The sequence below is a fragment of the Capricornis sumatraensis genome, chromosome 15 (genome assembly GCF_032405125.1).
Source record: "Capricornis sumatraensis isolate serow.1 chromosome 15, serow.2, whole genome shotgun sequence".
Lineage (NCBI taxonomy): Eukaryota > Metazoa > Chordata > Mammalia > Artiodactyla > Bovidae > Capricornis > Capricornis sumatraensis.
Genome location: NC_091083.1, coordinates 28,921,096 through 28,932,780, shown reverse-complemented (window position 1 = coordinate 28,932,780; position 11,685 = coordinate 28,921,096). Strand labels below are relative to the sequence as shown.

Here is an 11,685-nt window from a genome sequence, read left to right as displayed (position 1 = left end):
GCCCAGCTGCCCAGTACCTGGTAAGCGACTTGTCCTGCGCCTCACCTACTCGATCCTAGGCCCCTCCCTCCCTCGTCCTGTTCGTCACGTCGGACGTGCGTCAGCGTGGCCTCAGTAGCTCGCCCCGCCCCAGAGGGTTCACGCCTGTGGACGAGAGAATTGTGTGACGCCTGCACAGCGGCAGTTTCCCGTCAGTCTGTGGTAGAATTTATCTTTTTTTCCCAAATACACAGAGGAAAGAGCAACATTTTTTAAGGGGACGCCATTTTCCACCCCTTTACTCCCAAAGGTACATATAAACTGTGGTTTTCACGTTGAGCTTCTCTGACAGAAAAGGAGCCCTTGCGAAAGGAAAGTTTGGAAAACTAGATTGCAACGCCGCCATCCTCGTTGCCTAGTTACTGTTTCCACGGCAGTCGTGCCGTCAACAACGCTAAGCGAGCCCAGAGTCGTAGAAGGGGTGTTTACTTTCTTGCCAAGAGAGGACTCGAAGAGGTCGCGGGGGAATTGCGTGAAAGAAACGTTCGTTCCCTGAGAAGGCAAGAGGGTAGGAGAGGAAAGGACAAGCTGTGAAGAAAGGGATGGAGATATTGCTATAGTGAGAAAAAAGCTAAGTAGTTTTCAGTACTCATATGGTGGCCATGGATCCAACGGGCCCTTCTGAGAGCATTTATAACCTCATACCCAGTGACTGGAAGGAGCCTCCACAGCCTCCTAGGTATGTGGGTAAGCAACGATTATCACTTGAAACAAGAATGGAGAAGAATTGTTCCATTTCAGGATTAAGTAAGCATCGTATGACTTTCAAAACGAGATTACATTATTTTTATCTCAGTGAAGTAGTCTTGGGTGAGAGCTTCTTAAAGAAGTTGCGAAATATAAGTATTTAGCTGCTCATAATTCAGAGAGAGGGTGGTCCAGTGCTGTGAGAGGGCCATTTTCTTATGTCAGCCTCTTGTTCAAACGTGTGTAATTGTTTGTAATTTAATTGTATATGTGTGATGTGGTATGCAGCATAGCCTGAAATATCTTAGAGTTGAAAAAAGAGAAGTCACAATTTTATTATCCTGCGTTAGGATACTTGATATCTTGTTTCAGGAATTCACTGTTTTGTTTCTGACTACACCACTGCTTTCTCTAAAGAAAGATAATACCCATTTCCCCCCAAGAGTATTGTCAAATATAAATTTCTATTTGTTTCTGAGCCTCTCTCTTTTTTTTTTTGATTGATAAAACAAATGCACAAGATAGTGCCTAAGGTCTTCTTTTGAAGAAGAATGGATTGGCAGAGACCCCAAAATATGTGATAGAGTTAAGATTTTTATATAGGTGTTAGGACCCTTTTAGTTCCCCAAATTTTCAAAAAGGTACCACACAGTAAACGTGTCAGTTACTCACCTGGAGACAAAAGAAGGTAAAGAATAGGGAAAATCTCATTCCTTCTAGGATTTTGCAGCTTTACCTTTTTCCTTTCTCTTGTTCCAAGTCAAAACTACACTGAAAGAGCACTGGGCTAAAAACGAAACATTAGGCTGTGAAACTGATTGGTTTTGTGATCTCGAATACATTATTAAAATTTGTTTTCTGATCTGTAAAACAAATTACATGAACTGGATAATCTTTAAGGTCTTTCAGATCTTAATTGTCAATTTTCTTTTTTAGCAATTACTTGGAGTGCCTAACATCTTCAACAAGTAGACAGATCCTTCATTTTTAAGCCTGAGTATCTTTTTTTAACCAGACCAATACCTATTTTGTTTTCCATTAACTTCTCAAAATCTAGTAGAGATTGGAAATGGGAATTCAAAGTATGATTTGGTACAGTTTCAGAGTTTATGAGAAGTGTTCAAGTTAACTATTGCTGAATGGAGTTTTAATCGAAAATTCCTGTGTATTGTACAAGATAAAAGCTCCTCAAAGCTCCTCTGTAACCCACTGGCAGATTATATTTTTCATAGAATCCTGAATTTGAATGTTAAGATAGTTTATTAAATAGGTGTTTTGTTTATTGGTAAATTTAAAAAGCTTTACTGTGTCTAGGTGGCTTTTTCAAGAACTTTTATAGGAAAAATCTTTACTTAGTTGGCAAATGTATAATATCACCCTTGGGTAATGTTGCAGTGACAGCTCAAACTCCTTGGTTTACTCTGAAGAAATAAGTAGGAAAAACTAACTTATGGTGAAAAGAATAGAAGGCATCCAAATGTGATGCCAAAGAACTCTTTGTGTTAGGGTAAAGTCAACCTACACTGCCAGCAACAACCAAGAAGAGTTTTTAATTTGACAAGATGTGCTTGCAAGACACTAATTTATAAAAAACAGAGCATAATAAAACTTTTAACCAATTCTCTCCCTCCACTGTAACACAAATTGCCCTCACAGTAACACAATCACCCTTACCCAATCCACTTAGTAGTAGTAAGAATTCTTGCTAAGAAAGAAATATATTAAGCTATGACTCTTTGCATCACTGAGTTATATACCCACTTTCAAGAAAGTTCACTGCAGCTCTTTGCAAGTCTTGAAGATGATTGTTCAGCTTTCACAAAGAGGCAGATTCCTTGGGGAAACCACAATTGATGGTACCTGATCTCGCTTACCTCAGAGATTCCAGTCTCCTTGGGGAACTGAAAGATAAACATTAAAGTGTTGGTTAACAATAAAACCATACATCGTTGAAAACCCTAATGAGAGATGCAGATGCTAAATGAGAATTTAGAAAATGGATATATGAAATCAAAGTGGGATGAAGGACACCCTCTTCCAGTTAAACTGTGAGCTATGAGCAATCTAAAGTTCTACACGATTAAGAAGTGCTGTAATAATATTGGCCTGAAATTTTAAAACAAACAAGCATATAGCAGTAGTTAATCAGATGTTCATCTAGTCGAGTAGGATAAAAAAAAAACAACAACTCAATGAAACATCATCAGATTGTACCAACTTTTGGTCAATTTCAAATAAATTGCCATGGAAATGTTTATCTAAAGACTTAATATGACCAAATATATCATGACTGTTGGCAAGAAAGTAAGTATGGTATGTTTACTGAATATGACAACTTTAGTTTTAGAAAAATCTATAGCCCACATCTAATAAAAACTAAAAAGTAGCACCAGTTGTCTGAGTCACCCCTAGATCTTTACAATAAAACCATCTAGAAAATGGAATAAAATGCAACTGTTGAAAGTGTAATGGAAACAAGCTCAGTGTTCATCAATAGCTGAATGGATAAAGAAGATGTGTGTATATGTATATACACACATATACATGCAATGGATTGCTACTCATTTATAAAAAAGCATGGAATTTTGCCATTTGCAGCAACATGTATGGATTTGGAGAGCATTATTCTTAAGTCAGAGAAAGACAAATACTGTGACGTCACTTAAATGTAGAGTCTAAAAAATACAACAAACTAGTGAAAACAAAAAAGAAGCAGGTTCACAGATAAAAAGAACAAACTAGTGGTTACCAGTGGGGGGTTGGGGGGGAGGGAGAAGGGGAATACAAGGGTGAGGCAAAAGGGTTGTTATGGAATTATATGAAATGTGGGTGAAACTCATGATTTGAAAATTGTAAAGCACTATAGCATTGAAAAAACCTTTCATTCAAAAAAAAAGTGTAAGCTTTACATATATTAATTGTGAAAAGAAATCACATTATCAAGTTAAAATCAAGTTACAATTCATACATAGAGATATAAAATTTTTTGGAAAATTGAGGTTAAGGGAATCTATTAATAGATCTTTATTGTGTTATTGAGATATAATTGACATATACCATTATATTAGTTTCATCATTTAAAAATTTGTAATTTGGAAAAATAAAGTTATATAGAATAAAATATCTTGTTTTCTATGACATGGTAAGCTTTCAGTTCACATACAAAATAGTGGGAATGAATAACAAGATGCAATGTTTAAAAAGGTGAGTATACACACTCCTTTGTACCTCAAAAAAGGTGATTAGTCAAGAGATCATATATGCTAATTCCAGTTTCCATGGGAATTTGAAGGCACAGGTTTGGATTGAACATTATTTCTTGAAGGTATCTAATGTGCTTATTCATTTTGGACTGTAATTAATTCCTAGCCATTGAGTTCAAGATTGAGGAAGGTCTTCTAAAAGCAAGAAAAAATTTAATGTTTCTCCACACAAACTTATCTACATAGTAAGATGAGAATACAAGTTACTAAAAGTGGTTTAGCTGAATTTCTGCTTCCAGTCAAGAATGGAATTTACCCTCTCACCTTAAGTAACTAAAACACCAGGAAAGTATATGTAAAACAATGGTTTTTTAGACACTGAACAATAGGCAGCACAGAACAGTCATCCCTAAGTGAAGGGAAACAAGGCCTACAATTGTCCCAATATTCTCCCTGGAGAAAACCTCCAGACAAAAGTTCAGGAAAGAGAAATTAAAACAAAATTCAGCAGTTTCACTGAGTTAAAGTGACAGGATTTAGGATTTGAGGGGGTCAAACCATAGTTCATGACACAGAGTACTGTAGAGGAGAGAAGTGCATAGATAGAAAATTATGGAAGTATACAGGAAGATTTTCCTGATGTCTTTGGTTGTCAGTCCACATGTATGATGAAACTACCGAGGCCAGAGAAATAACCAACAGAAAGCAGCAGAGCCAGATAAAGTTTATGTTCCCACCAACCAGAGTGAATCTCCTAAGATACAGGAGATTGAGTGGTATATTCAGAAGTAAGACCAACTTAGAACTGGACTAAAAGTTTCTAGTCCCAGAAATATAATGTATATAACCAAGAGAAAAATCAGTCAATACAAACAGACAAACAATATCAGTGAGAGAATTAGTAGACAAGAACATTAAAACCACTATTTAAAATATTTTCATGTGCTCCAAATGCAGATGAAAACATGAGCAAGACATAGAAGGATTAAAAAAAATCTAAGTTGAATACATAAATAATACCATGTCTATGAAAATAATATACTGAATGGGGATAATAGCTAAGACACTGAAGAAAATATTTTTGGATTTAAAGACATACTAATAAAACAACACAAAATGAATATGAGAGGGAAAATAACTGAAAAGGAAAACAGAATCAGTGAGCTGTTGACCACATCAAGCAAGCTAACACAAGTCTAATTAGGATCCCAGAAGGAGAGTAGAGAGATATAGAAGAAATATTTGAATAGTGGTCAAAATTTTTATAAAATGAATGAGATCTTTAAGTCCACATATCAAAGAATCATTATGAACCCCAAGAAGGAAAAGGAAGAGGAGTAAGAAGAGAAGAGGGAAACCATTCCAAGGGCAATTAACATAAAATTTCCTAAAACCAGTAATAAAGAGAAAAATACTAAAAACAGCCAAGGAAAAAAGAAACATTGTATATAGAGGAAGAAGGAAGGTCAGCAAACATTTCATCAGAAAACACAGGAAGCCAATTTAAAAGTCCATAATACACAAGAAAGTGGTATGAGCTGGGAATTTGGATTTACACAATGACATAAAGATTACATAAAATGGTAAATATGGCTTCCCAGACAGCTCAATGGTAAAAGAATCCACCTGCCAGTGCAGGTGTCGCAGGAGACAAGAATTTGATCCCTGGGTCAGGAAAATTCCCTGTAGGAGAAAATGCCAACCCACTCTAGTATTCTTGCCTGGAGAATTCCATGGACAGAGGAGCCTGGTAGGCTACAGCCCATAGGGTCACAAAGAGTCGGACCCAACTGAGCATACACACAGGCACATAGATGGGTAAATGTTAGGTTTTTTCTTCTTTTTAAATTTCTTTACAATATACTTAGCTTTTTAAGGGGAAAATAACCACAATGAATTACAGATTTTATAACACTCATAGAACCCTAGGATAAAGAAGGGGAAGGGGTAGAAGCAAGTATGCTTTTGTGAGGTTCTTATATCCTGTAGTATAATAATACTTGTAGTATAATAATACTTGAAGGTAGACTGTGATGAGGTAAACATATATATTGTAAACCTTAGAACTTCTACAAAATAAAAACAAAAGATAAGACAGCACAAAATAAGGAAGAACCAGCAGTGGGATATGTAGAAAACAATAGCAAGATGGAAATTTTAAATACAAACACATTTTTAAAAATCACATTAAATGTCAATAGTCCAAACAATTACAAAACTGTTAGAAAGGATAAAAATTCTATGTTCTCCATAAGAAAACCCCCTTAAAAAATAAAGACACAAGAAAAAAGTCAAAGAATAGACAAATACTGTATTATCATAAATTAAAGGAATACTGGATTGGTTATATAAATATCAGAGTAGATTTTAGACTATAGAATTTTAAGAGGGCTAAAGAGTATTACTTTCTAATAATGAAGTGATCAGTTTTTCAAGAAGGTATGCTAATTCTAAAGGCTGTGCACCTACTAATAGAGCTTCAAAATACATGAAGCAAAAGCTGACAGAATTAAATAAATCCACAGTTGTAATCAGAAATTTCAACATCTCTCTTTCAATGATTATTAGAACCCTTGAAAATAATATCCAACCTGTTCGTCCTGTCAGTTATAGAACAGTCCAGCCAACAGTGGCAGTGTACACTTCCTTTTCCAGTGTATATAGAACATTTACCAAGATAGACTGTGCTTTGTGCCATAAAACAAGTGTCAGAAAACTTTAAAGGATTGAAAGTTTACAAGCTATATTTTTTTAACCATGATAGAAATTAATTAGAAATCAGAGAGATATCTGGAAAATCCCCAAGTATTTGGAGATCAAGCATAACACATCTAAACAAACTTCTAACACAAACACATCAGAAGGGGATTTAAAAGGTTTTTGAGCTGAGTGAAAATGGAAGCATATCAAAATTTGCACAATGAAGCTATGAAGCAATGCCTAGAGGGAATTTTTGGCTTCTATTAGATAAGTCATTTCAGTCACTCAGTCCTGTCCAACTCTTGGCAACCCGATAGACTCCAGCACACCAGGCTTCCCTGTCCATCACCAACTCCCAGAGCTTGCTCAAACTCACATCCATCAAGTCAGTGATGCCATCCAACCATCTTTTCCTCTGTCATCCCCTTCTCTTCCCACCTTCAATCTTTCTCACCATCAGGGTCTTTTCCAGTGAGACGGTTCTTCGCATCAGGTGGCCACAGTATTGGAGTTTCCGCTTCAGCATCAGTCCTTCCAATGGATATTCAGGACTGATTTCTTTTAGGATGGAGTGACTGAATCTCCATGCAGTCCAAGGGACTCTCAAAAGTCTTCTCCAACACCACAGTTCAAAAGTATCACTCAGCTTTCTTTATAGTCCAACTCTCACATCCATACATGACTACTAGAAAAACCATAACTTTGACTAGACAGACCTTTGTTGGTGAAATAATGTCTCTGCTTTTTTTTTTAATTTATTGATTTTTTTATTGAAGGATAATTGCTTTACAGAATTTTGTTGTTTTCTGTCAAACCTCAACATGAATCAGCCATAGGTATACATATATCCCCTCCCTTTTGAACCTCCCTCCCATCTCACCCCTCTAGATTGATACAGAGCCCCTGTTTGAGTTTCCTGAGCCATACAGCAAATTCCCGTTGGCTATCTATTTTACATATGGTAATGTAAGTTTCCATGTTACATTTTCCATACATCTCACCCTCTCCTCCCCCTCCCCATGTCTATAAGTCTGTTTTCTATGTCTGTTTCTCCATTGCTGCCCTGTAAATAAATTCTTCAGTACCATTTTTCTAGATTCCATATATATGTATTACAGTACACTATTTATCTCTTTCTGACTTACTTCACTTTGTATAATAGGCTCTAGGTTCATTCACCTCATTAGAACTGACTCAAATGCATTCCTTTCTAATATGCTGTCTAGGTTGTTCATAGCTTTTCTTCCAAGGAGCAAGCGTCTTAATTTCATGGCTGCAGTCACCATCTGCAGTGATTTTGGAGCCCCCCCAAAATAAAGTCTCTCACTGTTTCCATTGTTTCCCCATCTGCTTGCTATGAAGTGATGGGACCAGATGCCATGATTTTTTTAATGTTGAGGGTTTTTTTATATATATAAATTTATTTAATTGGAGGTTAATTACTTTACAATATTGTATTGGTTTTGCCATACATCAACATGTATCCGCCACAGGTATACACGTGTTCCCCATCCTGAACCCCTCTCCCTCCTCCCTCCCTGTACCATCCTGCTGGGTTGTCCCAGTGCACCAGCCCCAAGCATCCAGTATCATGCATTGAACCTGGGCTGGCAACACGTTTCATATATGATATTATACGTTTCAGTGCCATTCTCCCAAATCATCCCACCCTCTCCCTCTCCCACAGAGTCCAAAAGACTGTTCTATACATCTGTGTCTCTTTTGTTGTCTCGCATACAAGCCAGCTTTTTTACTCTTTCACTTTCATTAAGAGGCTCTTTAGTTATTCTTCGCTTTCTGCCATCTGCTTATCTGAGATTATTGATATTTCTCCTGGCAGTCTTGATTCCAGCTTGTGCTTCATCCAGCCCAGCATTTTGCATGATGTACTCTGCATATAAGTTAAATAAACAGAGTGACAATATACAACCTTGACATACTCTTTTCCCAATTTGGAACCAGTCTGTTGTTCCATGTCCGGTTCTAACTGTTGCTTCTTGACCTGGATACAGATTTCTCAGGAAACACGTATAAGTATAAATGTTTAAAGTCAAATAGCTAAAATTGTACCTTAAGAAACTTAAAGAGAAAAAAACCCCAAATAATGAGATATAGTAATGATCAGTGCAGAAATCATCGAAATGGCAAATATGAACATTAGAGAAGACTTATAACCAAAAGAAAAAGAACAAAAGAAAGAGAGAGGCGAGACACACTACCAATATCAGAAATGGGAGAGGTTACATCATTATAAATGCTGCTGCTGTGGCTGCTGCTAAGTCGCTTCAGTCATGTCCGACTCTGTATGACCCCATAGACGGCAGCCCACCAGGCTCCCCCGTCCCTGGGATTCTCCAGGCAAGAACACTGGAGTGGGTTGCCATTTCCTTCTCCAATGCATGAAAGTGAAAAGTGAAAGTGAAGTCACTGAGTCGTGTCCTACTCTCAGAGACCCCATGGACTGCAGCCCACCAGGCTCCTCCATCCATGGGATTTTCCAGGCAAGAGTACTGGAATGGGGTGCCATTGCCTTCTCTGTTATAAATGCTACAGATGGTCAAAGAGTAGTAAGTAAATACTATGATCATCTTTATCCTGGCACTGTTTTATTAGAGTAAAACTTTAATCTAGCTTGCCTAAGCCTGATGGACAGGGCTCAGATAATTATGCTTAATGGCTATCTCCATTGAATATAGATATATATTATAGAATATAGAATATAGCTATATGTAAGTTAGAAATGTATATCTTTTTGAAAACTTTATATGGTTTTTATTAAAGATATAAATGCTACAGCTTTTTTTTTTAATTTTAGGTATGTATCAATTTTTAAAGCAACTGTAAAAGATGACATGCAAAAATTTAAAACTGCAATGAAAACTATGGGACCAGCAAAACTTGAAGTACCTTCTCCAAAGAATTTCCTGAAGAAACATTCAAAGGAAAAAATTCTACCACCCAGTAGGTTTTATCACTTTTTAATTTTAAAAGTGTTAACGGGTAATTTAACTAAAATTATCTGTGAATATTAAATGTTCACAGTAATAACAACATTAGCTCATATTAAACAGAATTTTAGAGGCTAGGAGAAAGCAGAAATCAGGAATATAGTACGTCCACTGTAGTATTCCTAGCAGCATTATTTACCCAAGACATGGAAGCAACCTAAGTGCCCATCAGCAGATTAATGGATAAAGAAGTTGTAGTATATGTATACAATGGAATACTGCTGCTGCTGCTGCCAAGTGGCTTCAGTTGTGTCTGACCCTGTGCGACCCCATAGACGGCAGCCCACTCAACCATAAAAAAAGAATGAACTATTGCCATTTGCAGCAACATGGATGGACTCGGAGGGTATTATACTAAGGGAAATAAGTCAGACAAAGATGTAAACTTTTTGATATGACTTATATATGGAATATAAAAGAAAACAAACTGGTAAATAAAACAAAAAAGAAGCAAACAGAGTAAACTAGTGGTTACCAGTGGGGAGAGCGAAAAGAGAACCAATAAAATAGGGGATTAAGAGGTTCAAATTATTATGTATAAAATAAGATACAATGACAAGTGATATAGTCACATTTTATAGTAATTATAAATGGAGTATAACCTTTAAAAATTCTGAATCACTGTAGTGTACACCTGTTACTTATATAATATTACATATCCACTACAATGAAAAAATGTATTTTAAAAAATTCTCAAAAACCCCACTATGTAGAAGAAGAGAGTAGAGAACGCTAAATTTCCTCCCCCGAAGACTTTCCTTTTGAAGGTGCAAGCATCTTGAACTACATCTTGGACTATATGATAAAGCCCCACCTCAAGCACCACCCACCATCTTCAGATCTAGCCGTATGACATCAATAACAAGCAACAATTACAAGAGTTCTAAACCCCAAATGAGCAAAATTGCTTGGCCTCTAAACCTTATCTAGTCTTTTTTCCAGGAAATGAAAATACAACCATTGCTATCAGTTGTCAAAGCAATGACTAGTCTCATTTTAGCTTTGAGTATGGGGCTTTAAATTTCTCAGATCTCGAAGACCATTAGGACAATGAAAGAATTAGATGTAATGGAAAGAGGCTTCCTGAATGAGAATCAGTTTCTTGGGCATGCTACCTGTGCAGCCACACTGGGCCCCATGCTTCAAAGGACCCCACACTTGGTTTAATGCTCTGCTTTTGTAATCTTGAAATTCCTAATAACTTTTTATCAAGGAGTCCCACATTTTCATCTTGTGCTGGGCCTCACAAATGATGTAGTCAGTTGTGGTCATAGAGCATATGGATATTGGGGAAAGGCCATCAGAAAAGTGGAGAATAGATGAGAAAGAATTTGTGACAAGCGGGCATGAAGCAGCTTCTTCCCATCTTGAGTATGTCTTCCCTGCTGGTTTTGGATAATAAAGACAAGAAGGGCAATGAGTCTATGTCTTTTAAAAAGTTAGCCTCTTCCTATCTTCTTGGATCAAAGAACTAACACAGTACGTCAAGCCCAATGAGGGTATCACCTTTTGACAAAAGTGTAACTCCTTCTCCCTATGGCAATGGTTTGTGTCCCACAATCCTCTCATAATCCATATGCCATGATAAAGGATGAGGGCATTATTAGGAAAGATGGAAGAAGCAAGTATGAAAATACAATATTAACGTTTAAATTCAGGTCTTTGAAAGTCTCGTCTTTTCCTCAAGTGTTATTTTGCAATGCACAACCCCTCGAGAATACTGCTGCTGCTGCTGCTAAGTCGCTTCAGTCGTGTCCGACTCTGTGCGACCCCACGGACAGCAGCCCACCAGGCTCCGCCATCCCTAGAATTCTCCAGGCAAGAACACTGGAGTGGGTTGCCATTTCCTTCTCCAATGCATGAAAGTGAAAAGTGAAAGTGAAGTCACTGAGTCATGTCCAACTCTCAGCGACCCCATGGACTGCAGCCAACCAGGCTCCTCCGTCCATGGGATTTTCCAGGCAAGAGTATTGGAGTGGGGTGCCATTGCCGTCTCTGTGAGAATACTGGAAAATCTTAAAATAGAATTTAATTCCTTAAGTGCCTTA

General features: G+C 37.2%; 1 protein-coding gene across 1 annotated transcript in view; it reads left to right on the top strand.

The window, feature by feature from the left end:
- The first annotated feature begins 632 nt into the window (after positions 1-632).
- The window catches only part of ENKUR (enkurin, TRPC channel interacting protein), a 31,894-nt gene continuing 20,841 nt past the window's right edge, over positions 633-11,685 (top strand). The window contains exons 1-2 of the mRNA XM_068987785.1: positions 633-718; positions 9,445-9,590. Coding sequence (XP_068843886.1) covers positions 633-718; positions 9,445-9,590 — 232 coding nt within the window. The remainder of the gene's footprint in view (positions 719-9,444; positions 9,591-11,685) is intronic.